Source organism: Chelonoidis abingdonii, chromosome 14 (assembly GCF_003597395.2).
Source record: "Chelonoidis abingdonii isolate Lonesome George chromosome 14, CheloAbing_2.0, whole genome shotgun sequence".
In the NCBI taxonomy this organism is placed as follows: Eukaryota; Metazoa; Chordata; order Testudines; family Testudinidae; genus Chelonoidis; species Chelonoidis abingdonii.
Genome location: NC_133782.1, coordinates 12,626,356 through 12,644,295, shown reverse-complemented (window position 1 = coordinate 12,644,295; position 17,940 = coordinate 12,626,356). Strand labels below are relative to the sequence as shown.

General features: G+C 41.0%; 2 protein-coding genes across 4 annotated transcripts in view; one reads left to right on the top strand and one right to left on the bottom strand.

The window, feature by feature from the left end:
• BMP7 (bone morphogenetic protein 7) overlaps window positions 1-6,302 on the bottom strand; it is a 54,523-nt gene extending 48,221 nt beyond the window's left edge. For all 3 annotated transcript variants that reach the window (XM_032782575.1, XM_032782576.1, XM_032782574.2), the window contains exon 1: window positions 5,508-6,302. In XM_032782575.1, coding sequence (XP_032638466.1) covers window positions 5,508-5,940 — 433 coding nt within the window. In that variant the 5' untranslated portion in view covers window positions 5,941-6,302. The remainder of the gene's footprint in view (window positions 1-5,507) is intronic.
• A 109-nt stretch (window positions 6,303-6,411) lies between these two features.
• SPO11 (SPO11 initiator of meiotic double strand breaks) overlaps window positions 6,412-17,940 on the top strand; it is a 59,765-nt gene continuing 48,236 nt past the window's right edge. The window contains exon 1 of the mRNA XM_075072246.1: window positions 6,412-6,490. Within this exon, the coding sequence (XP_074928347.1) occupies window positions 6,412-6,490 (79 nt within the window). The remainder of the gene's footprint in view (window positions 6,491-17,940) is intronic.

The following is a 17,940-nucleotide window of genomic DNA, read 5'->3' as shown; positions in this document are numbered from 1 at the left end:
ATAACATGACAGGATCCACACATCCTTGTATTAGCCTTAACCCCGGTGACACTGCCAGAATGTATTAAACTAAAGCATAGCAATGTCCTATTTAAAAGAAGCCTGTCAACAGCCCTGACTAGGCTTTAATAGTTAATCTTTTTTTTTTAATTAATGTTTCCAAATCCTTGTGCAACCTTCCCCACCCACAAAAGTGTTCCAAACTGTACACAAGCTTATTTACAAAAGAAAACTTAAAGATTGATTTTCATGATGTATGCTAACAGGCTATTAAACTTAGTCTGAAGAGAGCATGGTAGAGACAATTCTCACACAAGCAAAAGGGAGGGTGTTAAGAGAGGGGTAGCATATCCTAAAACAATGGTTAATAATATTTACCACTTCTATAAAGCAAGGCACTGTAGTCTTTACTTGACGGGGTTGGCGGGGTAGGGGGAAACAAAAAAAACCCCTCACTGCAGAATTGCAAGATCTGGTCCTAAGGGCTTGTTTTCTTCAAATTACCTTACCCTACATTGTGGCTGTTTTAAACTACAGGTCCTGTTAAGGGCTTCAGCTTCCAGGGATAATATGCATGGGAGCAATGAAGAGAGTATGCTGCTCTGGCCAAAGTTAAATCCTTAGACAAGGAGCAGACAGAATGGACCAGCCCTCCAGTCCTATCCAGGCTTGCTTGCCGATGTAGCCATTGGAAGAGCAAGGATTGGGATTGTGACTGTGTCCTGCACAGAAGTACAAGGGAATGAGAAGCCTTCATGTTCCCTTTCCTATGCTGTTCACAGGGTCAGCTACAGTCTGAACCCTAAACAATCAGTCAGTCTGCACAACTCCTGTGTGAGGCAGGTAACTAACGCCTAGTCTCATTTCCCATTTTACAGATAAGGAAGCTAGAATGAAATTCAGTGTTTTCCTGTAGGATTGGTCTGTACATTCCAAGAATACTGGATAGCTCCTTGCTACACAGACACAATATTTCATTATTTTTGTTTGAGGTCATTTGCTACAAACTTTTCCCCATAAGGTAATTCCACACCACCTAAGCATTGGTGGATCCATACTGTCTGAAACTATCACAGGGCATATCTGTTCAGGCTTGAGAACTGTAACAGGACTAGAGGGCAACGGTGGAGGGGAGGGGGGAATCTGTTGGTTTTGCCTAATATATGGACCAAATCATCTGATCATGAGCAGACATTCAGGACCAAGATTTAATCTGCTTTGTTTCAAGTGGGAGATACGTGAAGATCAAAAGTTCAAATCCAGGTCAAATATCCTTGAAAATCTTTGATTTATATAAGCAGGAAAATGAGGTTTAAAAGAAGTGATTATGAAAGGGTTACTAAAAACACAGCTGTACATGTACTCTTATATCTAAGACTCTCTAAAGCAAAACCGTGTGACATCTATATTAACCTTTGGCTGTACACCAGTGAAGGCCTGTAGTGAGCTGGAATGCAAGGCAGCCCCTTCCAAATTTTAACACAAGCCAGGTTACAGCTGCAAATGCCTGCAGCCCGTGCTCACTTTATAAAGTATTCCCCAGAGGAAATTTTTTAACTGTTATAGAATCTTTTTCTAATACCCTACAGTGTTAAAGCCTGTTATTAAAGGGCAAAGAGATGGTTCTCTATGCCAAACACTTGTCAACAAAAAGGATAGCCAGATGGTATGAAATAAAATGAAACTTAGGGGCTCTTTAGCTTCTTGATTTACATTAACAAAAGCCACTTGCACACACTTCTTCCAAGAATGACTAATTTTCTGGTTTTTTATCTCATTTTTTCAAGGATTAAACAATTTTGTCCATTTTATAATCAGCTGTGAGACAAATTAACTGATTGCACATCACTCATGCTGGGTCTTCAAAAAAAAAAAAATCAAGGAAGAACTATTTACCAAGTCAAGACTATTAACATAAAGACAATCTAATTATTTTTTAGAAAAAAAGCTCTCTGCAGCCTAGGAGATGATTTCTCATTAGTTGCTCTTTATGAATTTTAAAATTAAGGTTGTGCAAGAGAACACATTTTCTTTGAAATGAAATTCAGAGGAATACGATTTATAGTAATACCCTTATAAGCCTGGTCATTATTTATTTGAATTAGGTATTCAGACCTATGTGGCCTAATTCTGCTTTTGTTTACATCCAAGCCTATTTCTGACACAGCCCCATTCCTCATCCATCTCAGTACTGGTGTAACTGAGAACAGAAACTGGCCCATGAGTTAACTGGATCTAGTGCTATATCTAGTTAATTAGCAAGCTATTATAATAATGCTACTTGTTCGATATAAACCTAGTTTGTTTCAAGCTATCCTTGAAATAAAGCACCTGTATTCTGATTCCTAACAGCTAAGGTCAAATGTACACTCTTTGAGCAAATTCAGCCTTGATCTAACTCCACAGAAGTCAATTAATGTATCTCCTCTTTCATATCTTGTAATTTATTATCATATGTTAAGCCTTTTAAGCTGGATGGATGGAGAAACATGTTCAAAGAGAGAAAGTATGTTAGTAGACTAACCTTCGGACGTCACACAGATCTACAATAACATAGCTTGTTTACTGATGCTTAGATTTAGTAATGACTTCTCTACTTACTCTCACTTCCCTCATTACTAAGATGCACATTTTATTATGCTATAACACTTCCTCATTGTGCTGGCTTTAAAATGTAATAAAAACCTACCTGTGAAATACAATGCTCACAGAGTATCTCTTACAAAACTAGGACACAGTTTAATACAGACTGCATTTAGCAATTCAGCTCTGATTTAAATGGAATCATTGTAGAAAGCTTTAAAAAAACAGTCTACAATAGATCTAATTTTCATGGTATGCCATAGAAAACTGTTCATACTAAAGCAAGTGTTGTGTTTGACTATAAATGTGAGTTAGGAGCTAGTCTGATTCATTAAGAAGTCCATAAACAAGCCAGGCTTTGTCCCATACAGATGAAAGAACGATGACTATAATGGGATGAAAGGTGTGCACAGTGATGAAGAAAGCTACTGCAGATCTATGTCCTTTTTAAACTTGTCCTGGCATGCACTGTTGACAGGGGAACAAAACAGTACAGATAAACCTCCCAAAAGTGCCTTGTTGGTAATAATTCCACCTGTCTATATAAAACCATTGACTATTGCCTACCTTCTGACTAATGACTGGCCATCCTGACAGCAATTAAATAAAACTGTAATGGATCATTTTGCTTGAAGAATATTTTTATGCTTTCTAAACTAACTACAAAAGCCAAGAGTTGTGATGGAGTGCATAATAATCTTAATGTTACATTGTAACTTCTGTTTACATATATGCAATCACTCTGTGTTCTGTGATACTCTTATAGAACAGGAGCGCTCCAAAATTGTTCCATATTGTATAATATATTGACTAATTTCACTATAATCACACTTTGGGCTAAAATGTTTGTGTGCAGTATAATTTACTTTAGGGCCTGAACCTTAATATGTTTTAAACAAAATTGCCATGGACTTCAAAGACGACCTTTCGTTACATAATGAGTATGAGACTGGGTTCCTAGAGCTGTACTTATGAAAGCTACATTGGAACTAACTTTGCTTTTTATAATGGATATAATTATTCCCCTGGAGATAAACGTTTCTTTATCTGGAGTTGACTCATTAATTATTTATTCCTTTCACAAAATCCTCTTACAATATAAAAAGAAAAGTGTGAATTTTAGTTTCATTATTTCAACATCTTTTGTTTTCGGTTAGAGCTTATTGATTGTCCCTGCATTCTCAGCCTTAGGCTGTACTTTATACTTAAAACTAAGGTACCAGCAAGCACAGTGTTAACATGATCTCTTATCTTTAAAGTCTAATATTTGACCACCAACTGTAATTTTGGATGTTCAAATATTTGATTTTAAAATGTATTATTGAAGATTGGTTTAAATATCTAAAAGAGATTAGACAAGCATTATAATTCTAAATGGAACCTATTATCACTTTCAGAAAAGTGTAGACTCTGGCCAAATGTAGCTCATAAAGCCCTCCTATGAGACTCATGGTGTTTAATATGAATGTGTGACTCATGGAAACTGGAAGTCCAGCATACAATACTCCATCTCCAGGTATCACCAAGATTGCAATGGAATGGTAACTGTATGTAATCATAACTATTCAACTGTGTGGCACAGACCTTATACTGCTACTAGTGATTCTCCGTTAGGGCAGGCGCCAGAAGAAGGATTATGGTTCAATTTCTGTTGCCACCAGAAAGTTCTAGGTGGCCATGATGTGAAACATAGTGACAACTGTTAAGTCCTAGACAATGATGTATTTTTTTATAGTATTAAAGATAAGGGTGCTTGCAATCTGTACCAGTTTATTATTTTTATGCATCAGGTATCCCTCTTGCATCTCATTAAGGCAAAGTTTGAGTTGATCCTGTTTGGAAACTACTGTTCAGATTTGGTCTTGAAATTGTAGGCACCCAATCTGTACATTCGGTGGTTTCAGAGCCACACGTGATGAGTGCTAAAATTGGATACAGCAAACTCCGACCTATAATTATATATTTAAAATAGAATGCTGACCATGACAGCCCTTTTACTCAAATCCAGACCAGTTAGTCCAAAAGGCCATGCAATCTACAGCAGACAAACAGAACTCAGCTTGGACCATGGCATCCAATTAGAGGCCTAGTGAGCTGTATTCAAAGGTGACAACTTTCACGTTATTTGCATAAACCCATCCACAGACATGGGCTTGTGAAAGAAGGCAAATTAGCTGCCTAAAATTGCAGTCAGTAGAAAGAGCTGCAGGAGTAAATAAGGATTTACCTCCGAATCCCTCTCAGCCAATGAACAAAACAGACTGAGCAGCTTGGCCCTTTCCGGTTAGTTAATGCTGTCTTCCCCGCTCCACTGGACTCCGTGCATTTACAGCCGCTCTAGTGCCATTGTGATCATTTACATGACTCCAAGCCTAGGGCTTTGAACTACGCGGCAGCTCATGGTCTTGTGCTGGTTTCACATCTTCCTTGGAGGTTCAGTATGCAGGCCAGAGCCGCTCGTGACTCTTGTAAAGACCCGCACCGGAGAACCCCACCTCGGGGACAAGGAAAATACTCAGTGGCAGGGGCAGGAGGAGGAAGAATTCGGCATGTGGGGTGAGAGCTGATTCATCACAATACATGAGCTTGTAAAAATCCTAAAGATGTGAAATAGGGACTGAGACCTGGCCAGCTGAATTTCAATATTACTGCTATTTACATAGCACGTAAAAAAGTAGTTTTTCTTCGGGCTACTTATTTTCCCTGCCCTGCCATCGGAGCCACCTGCCACCAGGGCCACCTGTACCCACCATTAAAGACATTTGGCCCTATCAGAGTCACTTGTGCCATCAGATTCTTGTCATCCCTTTGCCCACAAGAGAGATCTGCCCCATCTCGCTCCCAGGCACTAATCCCAATCTCAGGCACTCCCTCCCCCGCAAAGTCTCATCCCAGAGGTCCTGGGACTGGAGTTAGAGACTCACCCAGATTCACGAAGCTCATAACCATGTCTGCCTCAGTGAGGAAGTTGCTGTCCTGTAGGCTGGCCAGGGGTGGCCCCTGGGTGCTGAAGATGGGCTTGTAAGGATAGGAGAATCCCTCTCCCTCTTCCCCTGCTGCTCCTGCCGCCTCCTCCTCCACCGACATGGCATTGTAGAGATCCAGCATGAACATGGGGGCAGAGTTCTGCTTGCCGTGCAGATGGGGCCGGGGCCGGTGGGGCAAACCCAGAATGGAGAGGATCTCCCGCTGAATCTCCCGGCGCTCCTGGCTCCGCAGCCTCCTGTGGATGAAACTGGAGTGCACCTCATTGTCCAAGGTGAAATCAGCCAGGATGCAGCGCAGCCACAAGAAGGGAGCAGCAGCCCACAGGACCAGCAGCCAGGAGGCAGGCTGCCTGAGCCACACCACATGCATCTCTCTCCTCTCCTCCTTCACGCAGCTCCCTGTGGAGGGGAGATAAAGAGATCCAGTGGGCTGGGGAGCAGGAATAAATACTTTACCATTAAAGACAGCTGGTGCCTGCCCCTCAAAGTTCTGATCACTTGGGTAGAGAGGGGAGATCCAGCTTCAGTGCACTCATGATAAAAGTCTGGCTCTGGGGGAGGTTGTGTAGTTTGTAAAATCCATATGATAGGAAAGAGATAAATGGAAAAGATAATCCTGACTGTTACTTTCCACCCTCTTCCTTTGGGGTTTGATCTCTTTCTCTCTTTCTCTTCACTTCTCACAAGCTAAGTCTAAGTACGTTTGAAATGCTTCTTTGCAGACAGCACTGGCAGCAGGAGGTTGTATCTTGTGGGAGGAGCAGGCAGCAAAACTCAACACTCTCTCTCTCTCTTCCTCTCTCCCTCCCTCTCACTCCAAACTGCTTAGAAAAGAAAATCCATGTTAGTGCCTAGAGCAGAAACATCTGATCAGGTTGCTTTTCAGGATGTTTATGGAAGCTGCTGGATTGGAAGAAAGGGTGAGCCATTTCTAAGTAGTTAAATTAATGTAAACTTGATTAAAGAGAAAGCACCCCAGGGGGAAGGGATGGTTTATGTACAGAGAAGGTGGGGCAATCCTTTGAGAGAATTTGTATATATATAACACTGGCCAGAAGGAGGAAAACAATAAATGCATATATTTAAAATGTAATAATATAAATATAATAGGCAGAGATACCAGGGTCACTTTTTCCACAGGCAGGTGGGGAGCAGGGGGAGTTAGTAAGGAAGTGTCAAAGAAGACTAGAGGACTATGGGATGATAAAGAAACTTTAAAATACTAACAATTAATAACATTTAAATGATTTTGAACCATCAGCCTCTGCACATTGCTAGTTTGTCACTATATTATCTTACTATTCTGCCATCACCTCTTCCCATTCTATTGTCTGTGACACTCACTTGTTGATTCTTGGCTTGAATTGGATTATCAAATGTTAAAAGCAGAGAGTCACAACTGTCTTTTACTACCTGTCTGTATAACCTCTAGCACAGGGGTCGGCAGCCTTTCAGAAGTGCTGTGCCAAGTCTTCATTTATTCACTCTAATTTAAGGTTTCTGTGCCAGTAATACATTTTAACATTTTTAGAAGGTCTCTTTCTATGTCTGTAATATATAACTAAACTATTGTTATGTGTAAAGTAAATACGGTTTTTAAAATATTTAAGAACTTCATTTAAAATTAAATTAAAATGCAGAGTCCCCTGGACCGGTGGCCAGGACCTGGGCAGTGTGAGTACCACTGAAAATCAGCTCACGTGCTGCCTTCGGCAGGGGCGGCTCTAGACATTTCACCGCCCCAAGCACGGTGGCATGCCGTGGGGAGTGCTCTGCCGGTCGCAGATCCCGCGGCTCCGGTGGACCTCCCGCAGGCGTGCCTGCGGAGGGTCCGCTGGTCCCGCGGCTCCGGTGGACTTCCCTTGCGGGAGGTCCACCGGAGCCACGGGACCAGCGGACCCTCCGCAGGCATGCCGCTGAAGGCTGCCTGCCTGCAGCCCTCCAGGCGACCGGCAGAGCGCCCCCCATGGCATGCTGCCCCAAGCACGCGCTTAGCGTGCTGGGGCCTGGAGTCGCCCCTGGCCTTCGGCATGTGTGCCGTAGGTTGCCTACCCCTGTGAGTCTAGCACATTGAGGCCCATGATTGGGCCCTTTGAGATCTACTGTGATATAAAAAAAATTAATGAGTTAGTCACCAACTTTAACTACTGCTTCTCAACAGTTACTTGAAAAGAGAGGAATGAAAATAATTCACAGTATATGCTGACTTTCAAATTCAGTCTTGGGAAGGAAGGGGGAATGAAGAAAGTGGGTCAGTCACACTAATTTTGACAGCATATGCTTTTGATGTTTCCTGATGATTCTACCATACTCAAAAGTCTCAATACTTGATCCTGAACACCTTCTTCACCTACAAACACTTATGTAGCTCCATGTATTTAAAGCATCATATAAGCAGTAACTAGCTATTTATCATAAGAGGCCTATGAAAACGGGATAGCCTGAATAAAAGAGGAAATTTAAGGCATATAATTGAAGTAAATTACCCTAAGGCCACCTAGTGAGTAAGTGATAGAGCCAGAATTAAGATTCCTAACTCCCAGCCCTGTGCTCATTCCTCTGGACCATATTCCTTCTCAAAGCTCCTAAATCAATGAGAGTTTTGGGTTCTCAATGGAGACAACAAGAATGAGTTCTCAAAATCTTTTATACTACCTGAGAAGCACTACCAACCAGCTGTCAAGCAGTGGGAAGGAGTGGGTAATTTACATAAAGCTTGTCTCTTGCTTCTGATCTTCCAGAGTCCTTCACTTTGGCTTAGCTCTGTGATTTCAACTGCCTGCAATACTACACACAACCTTATTTTATGTAACAACTTTTATACAAATCTTGGGCTTGATCCCAAGAAGTGCTGAGTACCTACAACAGCTCTGAGAATCAGGCCCTTTCTGTGTAAAAATGCTTGCCAAGTGTATAACTTAAATAGATTTGACAAAAGGTTGTGGGTTTTTTCATTTTGTTTCCTTTGTGCATTTGACAGCACCATGTCACTTCCACTGTTTTTCTTATATAGCCAGTTCGTTCCCATCTTGTTTGTGAGTGGATCTTTCACTCAGCAACAGGGGGAGGAAAAACATCTTAAAAATAGGAAAACATGATAGTCAAACCATCAAAATTGTCAAAGGGGACTCAAGAATGGGTAGAATCTGAAACTACTTGTTGCTCACTTTTTGAAACTGACTAGTTTTCAAGTTGACAGTGTCCCTTTAACTTTTCCTTTTGGGGGAAGGAAAGAAAAGTAGTTGTATATTGGGAGTTGGAAGGTATTTTGCCAGGAAACTGGTTGCTGAGACTTAGTTTATCATTTTTATGGGAGAAGAATTTTAAGACTTGGTGAGCTTTTAGGGTTGCCTAAGAGGTCATTTATTTCTCTTTGTTTTCCCTATATATTCAGCTGTTTTGGCTGCCTATTTTTGACTCTAAGCAAGTGTATCAGTTTAATATTGGATATGTCCTTTCTTGAGGGGTGAGGAACATTGGGGGTATATGCTACACTTGCATAGGAACAACTCAGATGATTTAATGAGTTCATTAATTAAATTATATAATTGTAGTGCTTTCTTCTATGATCCTATTTTTCATTTCCTGTCTAAATTGCAAAGCAAAGTACACGGTGTAGCAGAGATTGAGAATAAAGTAGAGAGATGATGTTGTGGACAAGCAATTGGGCTTTTATGAAAGGAGATTATTGTAAGAATCAGTGAACCAAACTCTTTCTTTCATTAGCCGCTGTGGTTAATGTCTCCACACTCTACCCTCTCCCCTACACACCCTCCCAAAATGTCTGGTTTGTGGTTGTAAACTAATAAATACAATACAGTACAATAGATGCATGACAGATATATATAATAGTCCACATGCCACTGTTTCTTTACCTCCATCACATTATGCTAGGGGGATTCTTTATTAGTGTGGGTTAAGAAAGGGAATCTATTAGAGAATTCTTCTCACATCATATGTCTAATCCCTCATTGACATCAGTGGGGTTATGAGTTGTAAACAAGAGCAGAGTTTGTCCCAGTATGTTCAATAAAGGATAATTCTGTATAGACTGAAATGGGCTCAAACTTCAATATTAGGATCCAGTTTTGGGTTTCAAACACTCACCAATCTATATAGATTATAGTCTGTACCATCCTTATTATGGATTCCATCTTTTTTCCCCCATCATACATTGCATACTGTTTAAACTCATTTCATCTGCTCCCTGCAAACTACCTCCCAAGCTCTGCAGGCATATTGCTGGAAATATTGGCAGCCCATATCATCATCCTCTTTCTCCTCCTCCTTCCAAAGTCAATTAAGAAACCAGTTTTTCCTCTTACAGCTCTCTTCTTTCTTTCTCCTCCTCCTCCTCCTGTTAGAGAGGGAGAGCTGAATGCTCATGATGAAGCAATACCTGCATGTTGGCAACTGTTGTTTCAGATCATTTCTTTAGATAAAAAAATTCCAACCCATTGCCTCTTTCTTGAGGGTTATATATGTTACCAGATTTAGCTACTTTTTGGTCTCATCATGAATTGAATGTTTTTATCTGTTTTGCATATTAGCTACTGCTCTTTTTGTTTGTGCAGGCAACTGCACACTCTTGATGGGTGGAAGAGACAACTTTAGAAATAAAGGGCCCTACTTTAAAAAAAATTAAGCACCCAAAATTCACATGCAATTGCATGTGCCTAGTTTGCATGCATTGTTCCCATGATCATAAATGAAAATGGGGCAAATGCCTGCAAATGGTTCATTCTGGTCATTTTTGTGCAAAGTTTCCCTAAATAACTGTACAGTCAGATTAGGCAAACATTTTCACACCTAATTTATTTAAAGATCAGGCCCAAATTGTATTATTTTCCTTCCTCCTATTTTTCTAAATCAAGTTCAAGGTCCACATCCTTACAGCTAGATGCCCTCCTCCTAACCATTCCTATTTCCTACACATTTCCCCATTTTGAAAGCTTTGCACCTTCCCACCCAGGGCCTGTGCAAAGATGTTTCGCACCCTAGGCGAAACTTCTACCTTGCACCTTCCCCCTTCCCCGAGTCCCCACCCTGAGGTGCACCCCGCCGCGGTACCTCCCCCACTGCCCCGAGGCACCACCCCCGCAGCAACTCCCCCCTCCACCCTGAGGCGCCCCCCCATGGCAGTTCCTCACCCCTCACCCTCCGCCCTGAGGAATCACCTCCCTCCCCAGCTCACCCCTGCTCCTCCTCCATCCCGAGCACGCCATCGCTGCTTCACTTCTCCCGCCTCCCAGGCTTGCGGTGCCTAAGCTGATTGGCGCCGCAAGCCTGGGAGGCGGGAGAAGTGAAGCAGCCATGGTGTGCTCGGGAGGAGGTGGGGCAGGGGTGAGCTGGGGCAGGGAGTTCCCCTGCCTGCCGCCCCCCTACTTACTTGCTGCAGGCAACCCTCCCTGCGCTCCCCTGCCCCAGCTCCCTCTGCTTAAATGTCAGCAGCGACAGGTGGCCAAAGATCCGGCCGCCATGGTCGCTGCCGAAGAAAATGCCGCCCCCCAAATCCTAGCGTTGTAGGATCGCCTAAATGGTTGCACCAGCCCTGTTCCCACCTCTTATTCCTGGAACAAATTCCTCTTCCTAAACACTGAGCATCTTTTCTTTCTTCCTCCAAATGCTTCTACTAAAATAAATGTCTTTTGGGAATCTTGGTGGACAGTATCATCAGGATCCTCTGTACATCCTCTGTTTCCCTTTCCTGGTCCCTCCATACATGTGATTCAGATTCTAACAATAAAAAAAAAACAGTATTGTTTTTATAAGATTACATAAACAGCTTGAATATTGCATTACACCACATTGGATTATACTTATCAAAGTTTCTATTCATTCCCCTTAACACCATTATCGCAAATGTATTCCTCAACATGAAAGTAATCACATTATGGATAAGCCACGCGTTAGCGCTGTTCCAAGAATTTGAACTAATCTGGTTCTGGACTTTGCTAATCACGTTATACTAATTAAGCCATAGCTCTTGTTGCCCTGAGCTCTACTCACCAGAGAAGATACAATGATCAAAGCGGTGCACACAGGTTTGAAGGGCACTGTTACTCCTGTGGGAAAACCTTGTAATAATTTTTAAAAAGAAATAATTTTGGAACAGTAGGGACCTTTGAATTCTAAAAATCAAACAGTATCATGAGGCTGAATCCTGAGAAGTGTCGAATGCTTGAATAAGACAATTAGATTTTAGCCCTAAATTTATAAAGTTGGTCTAGATCTCCATAGACTTCCCTGGAGTTACTGTTGATTTACACCAGACACTAGTTATAGACCATTTTAGGATCAAGCCCACATAGTAAAATATATATTGTGGTTCTTATAAGCTAACCTCAATAATATATTTTTAAACAGAATTTACCATACAACCACTTTGAGGTCCAGATTTTCCAAAGAAGCGTCTACAATTTATTCTCTAATTTTGCACTCTCCAATTATTTTGTGAACACTGTTCTGGAGGTAATTTTTTGGCATAATGCAGGAAATTGTCCTTATGGGCAAAAATGTGCTCTGTGCATCTAAAACCTTAGGTTCACACTTGTGAAAAAAACATGTAGGCAATAGTGTTATATGCCGTATTGTAGGTGAAGTCTTTTAGTCTGTGTTGTGCTCCCTTTGACAATTTGACTCTGGCTCTGAAAGTCTCTTGCTTTATCATGCATTTTTATAGTAAACTGCAATCATTTCATCCTAACTCTTCATCATCAGGCTGTCAAAATTCCTGTTTGATTGTTAATTACTCTTTTTAGTTATATTGAAGTCATTTTATATTTTTTGAAAAAATTCTTTTTAGTCATTTACACTTTGTAATTATTGCAAATGTAGTAATTATCATATTTTTACAGTCAGTTATGTGCAGGTTTCCTTTGAAATCTGACCTTTGTTCTCAGGAGTTTACAGCAATAACTGGCTTTAACATGCAACATACAATGGGCCAAATACTGAATGCCTTTGCTTTTGCTTTTTAGGCTGGTGCAAAATAATACCTCAAAAGAACCACTATTTTGTGCCTTTATTCTGACTGGTGCTTGCATAACCCCTGGACAGCTGCTGCACAAACTATTTGTGCCACAAGCATTAGTAACCTGAGCGGGGAGGTTGCATGGAAAATTGGGGTATGTAAGCAAAACCATATGGATCATGCCTCCGAACTGTACAACCCTCTGTTAGCAGAGCTAGGGAACTACGGAGGTTGTGGACTTTGGGGTTTGTGGGGAGGCAAGATTAGGTGCAACAGTTGTACTCCAAAGTTTCTCTTCTAATTGAGGCTTATTTTGCTCATGCATATGAGTAAGCAAAAGCCAGAATTTGGCCCCAATGTTATCTTAATTCAGTATCAATTTCTGCTTTATTTATGTTTCATTTCTATAGAAACAATGATTTTAATGGTTTATTCTGAATACATATTAAAACTACTCTAATTGGCAACACATTCTGAGTTGCCAACTTTTTGTGCAGCATGGGGTTAGAGAGCTAAAGTGGTGTAATGTGCATTTTTGACTCTGATCCTGTCTCTAAAAAACTCTCTTCCTATATATAATGATTTCTATAAAAGTCTGTGAACTGATGTGGAAGCAGATTGAAGCTGAGAATTCATTTGACTTGCCAAAGCTCTGGCCACAAATATCCCCTCCAGAATTACACAAACAATTACACTTTGGGACCAGTTCTCCATGGTTTAAGGAACGTTCCAGCTCCCTGTCTGACTGAGAAAGGAGGTTTGCCACATTGCAAGTGCCTGCATCAAGCAATCTCCTAGAGTTTCAGCAGCAGAAAACCATTAACAACCAGGCTTATGCTGGAGGCTTTTAAAATAAAGTTAAGGGGCCAGATCTACCACTGATGTAAATTGGCATATTTCCATTCAAGCCAACGAGTTACACTGATTTATACCAGCTGAGAGTCTAACCTAAGCTATCTACTTATCAAAATACAGAAACAGACTATCTTACTATTAGAGTAATATCTTATAAAACGTGTTCTTTTTAGGGGATGCTGCAATCATAAATGCATAAAAATAATCAATACAGTCATGAGATCAAAGCTATAGTTACTGGTGGGGATTTTCCTGCAGGTTTTTTCATCAGAAACATTTGTGATAACTAAATGGTATTCAGCATGCACTGGGTTTGCACTGTAAATTATCTCTTTTCAGCAGTCATTCAGAATCTCTTTTACAATTGTCTGAACCCCATCGGCAAATATATATTGTTAGACGATTAAGATAATTTTTCAGTTAAGATGTCAAACTGCAAGGAGAACAATCTAAACAACCCCACTTTTGTTCTGACTAAACTGTTCCTAATGATTCCCTGTATAAACAGTGGCACCAGCGGAGGTTTCAACAAGGCCCCTCATTGAGACCCCTTTCAAAAAGACAAGCAGAGCAGAACATGGGGCTGAAACTCTCAGAGAGTCAATGCACTTCACTCTGCTTTGCTGGTTTGACCACGAGAGAATCTGTTGTTTTTGTTTATTGTTTAAGGGACCCTCAAAACATTTAAAAGCATGAATTTCCTCAAACAGTACCTTGTGAAGAGTTCTAAATGTTTGGGATGTCAAGATGTTTGTTTGTTTATCTAATTTAAACTAATGGACTGTAAAATAGATTCTGTATAAATTCTAAATAAGCAGTGGGGGAAGTGTGTGCAGCCCACCTGCCATGATGATGCAAATGTTAGGTGCCAAGAGAGCGAAGATTTTGGAGACTCAGAAAGATCCTCACTTTTCCTTTTGCAATAAAAATCTTCCTTGGGGCATAATGTTCACAGTCCAATGAGCTGGGGGAAATTTTGCAACAGAGCTCTCAGGTTTTTGCTGTTTAACTTCTGAAGAAATTCAAGACTTGATGATGAATGTAACAACAAAAGGCCAAACACATATTCTTGTAGGATGTTCCATATGGATGTCAATTTCATAATCAGTGGGCTTTTACACAAGGGAGGGTTATGGAGGTTATAAATCACTTTGTGATGGGTCACTTCTCTATTTCGATGTCCTGCATATGTCTGACCAATAGAAACAGAAGATCTTCCGTTGAAACAAAAACCTATTTACAGAGCAACTCGGGTTGTATGTAATTAGGAGGCGATGATAGGTCAGACAGTACAAGCCCATAATTTGGATGATTTTGGACTGACACTGATTAAATTTACCAGTAGAGGTGCCAAGCTTTTCTGAAAGAGTCTGGAGTTTTGTGTACTCTATCATCTGATTTACTAGGGTAACTGCTAACTTATATAAATAAAACAGGTATGTACATATATTAAGTATTCCTGGAAACAGCCAGTAAGAGACCACGAGAGAGAGAACAACAATATATATACACATTTCTGAGATAGGAACCAAATAATTTGAACTCCAGGAGCTAATCCCTCTCACAAGATGTGGACCACCTTCAATTCCCACTGTGCTTAGTGAGAGCTGAGGGTGCTCAGAAGCTGTTAGGAAGTCTTTGGAAGCTCACAGGATTGGGTTGTCACAGAATTGACAGTGCAATGATTGAGTAGTCATGAATCCACTGGCCATACCTCCTCTTATATAATGTTAGAAAGGAAGGTTTGTGCATGTATATGTTTTGTGGAAGAGATGAGTCTTTAGGAGGGATTTGAATGAGGGGAAGATGAAGGCCTGGTACACTGGCTTTGGGAATTTTTTCCACTTGGGGGGGTTAATGTGGAAGAAGACATAAAGACACTAGTGGTAAAATGACATAAAAGTGGCTGTAAATCTGCTGTTGTTAGCAAAGCTAAGGGGATCAACGTGGATGCAATATGAAATGAGCTTTGATATGTGGTCTGGGCTGAGTTGTGCAGGGCCTTGAAGGCAAAATCAAGACATTTAACTTGATATGTGAGTAAGAGAGAGCCACTGCGGGGATTTAAAGCAGTTAATGATGTAGTAGGACTGACAGGCAATGTAAAATATTATTACTTGCTATATTGTGGAACATTATAGGGGAGTAGTATGGGAATCAAGAAAGCCAATTGGTTGCAAAGTCCTGTTTGCACCTAACTATTGTAAACTGCATTTTTGGACCATGACTGAAGAATACTAGAGTACTTTCATGTAAGGTATAATTTTGAAATAGAACATCATTGAACTGATTGGGCCTTTGATACAAACTACTGTTTTCCACTATTGTGATATATGCTACATACTGTTGTGTTCCATTAATTTCATGTTTTACACGTGCGTGTGTGTATGTGCATGCACAGTCTATATGGCTCCTGAGTAGTCTGGGTTTCAGGATGAAATATGCTAATTATGCATTGTGTTAATACTACGGTATACAATTTAATTATGTCACTTTGTCTCTGTTTCTTCAAAAGTCTGAGCTCAAAGTGTACTGTTTGCAGTGAAGTTTTCTGATAAATGGTTGACAACAACTGCCTGCAATTTGCTGGCTACAACTTCAAAGAGTTTCTGCTTGGGAATTCCAGACAGATAAATTGCTAAAACACCTTACTCTCTGAACCCACCTACAGCAACTTGGGGGAATTAATTTATCCAGAATACAATGAACAAATGCTTTTGTAACTGTATTTAATGTCAGCTAAAATATATTTCATTTAATTATTTGATCATGTTCAGAGGCCACATGAAAACATAACTGACTACACTGTTTGGTTTTGTCAGCATCTTTTCTTTTATCAAATACTTTCTAGATGTGTCATTTTTCCTGTGCACTTTAATATATTTTGTGTAGTGCAAGCCATGTATTAATTTTAATCCCTTAAACAAGAGAGTTCTTAAACAGATACACTATACAGCAGGGGTAAGCAAATTTTTTGGCCCGAGGGCCACATCTGGGTATGGAAATTATATGGTGGGCCATGAATGCTCACAAAATTGGGGGGTGAGAGGGCTCCAGCTGGTGGTGCAGGCTCTGGGGTGGGGGTGGAGATGAGGGGTTGGGGGTCCAGGAGGGTACTTCACTCTGGGATCAAAGAGTTCAGAAGGTGGGAGGGGGATCAGGGCTGGGGGAGGGGGTTGGGACATGGGAGGGGTTTAGGGGGTCAGGCTCTGGGCAGCGCTTACCTCAAGCAGTTCCCAGAAACAGCGGCATGCCCCCACTCCAGCTCCTACACAGAGTTGTGGCCAGGGCCAGCTCCAGGACCCAGTGTGCCAAGCACGTGCTTGGGGCGGCATGCCACGGAGGGCGCTCTGCCGGTTGCCGGGAGGGTGGCAGGCAGCTCTGGTGGACCTCCCACTGGAGCCGCGGGACCAGCGAGCAGCAGAGCGCTCCCTGCGGCGTGCCGCCGTGCTTGGGGCAGCAAAATGGCTAGAGCCAGCCCTGGTTGCGGCCAGGCAGCTATGCACGCTGCCTTGTCCGCAGGCAACGCCCCGGCAGCTTCCATTGATGCTGAATGTGATACTGAATTCCATGCCAAGTGTATTTACAGTTGATCTGTGATGTTTTCACTTGTAAGTCACTCTTTAACTAATAGCTTTGGGAGGTGTTGTGCCCTTTGTGGTTCTGTATTTTAGATGAAATATAAAACCAAGGTTCTGATCACTCATGGCCATTAAATATCCCATAATGCTTTTTTTTGTAAGTATACATATCACAGCTCTGGAATCCTAGGCAAATTTCAACTTAAATTCTAATATTTTGCATCCTTAAACTTCCACTATCAATTCAGCTGAATAAATGGTATTCTTTCTCACCATTACGCCCTGAGACTCTATGCTGTTATTTGACCTGAAAAGACTTTATGATACCTTTATTTTATGTGTGTTTAATAAAATTGTGGCCTTTTTAACCATAATTCATGACTCTCATTCTCATTCTTCAATGGTGGAACCAGCAATCTGACATTCCGATGACACCAGTTCAAAGAGTAGGCTGCAAGACTCAAACGGATTCCTAAGCATTTTAAATTTTATTATACCTTTCCTCCTATGTTTCCCTGTTGGAAAGATAAGCGCTTTAGCTGAAGAAATGAAAAGTACAAAGCATCCATAGACCTTGTTATGTAAAATGTAAAAAGTGATGATCTTATCTACGGAAAGTGGGTGTTAGATTATATCAGCACACATTTAGCATAAAACATTTCCTATGGTAATGCCTCTCACTTTCCCAGACTTTTACAGGCACCAAGTGGCACACAGGCCACAGACCTCTTTGTAATGTTAATGAATCATCTTAATGGACTGTTTTAGCAGAAACATTCATCACCTTTTGTACCACAATGATTTTTTTTTGTTATACTTAAATGGTTAAGTAGGCAATAAATGCCTATCAGACCAACCACTATAGGCTAGTAATCCATCTAACTATAAATCATTGGTGGATTATTATTGTCCTGTTTAATTAACACTCTAAGGGATTCTGTCATTAGACAGACTTTAACCT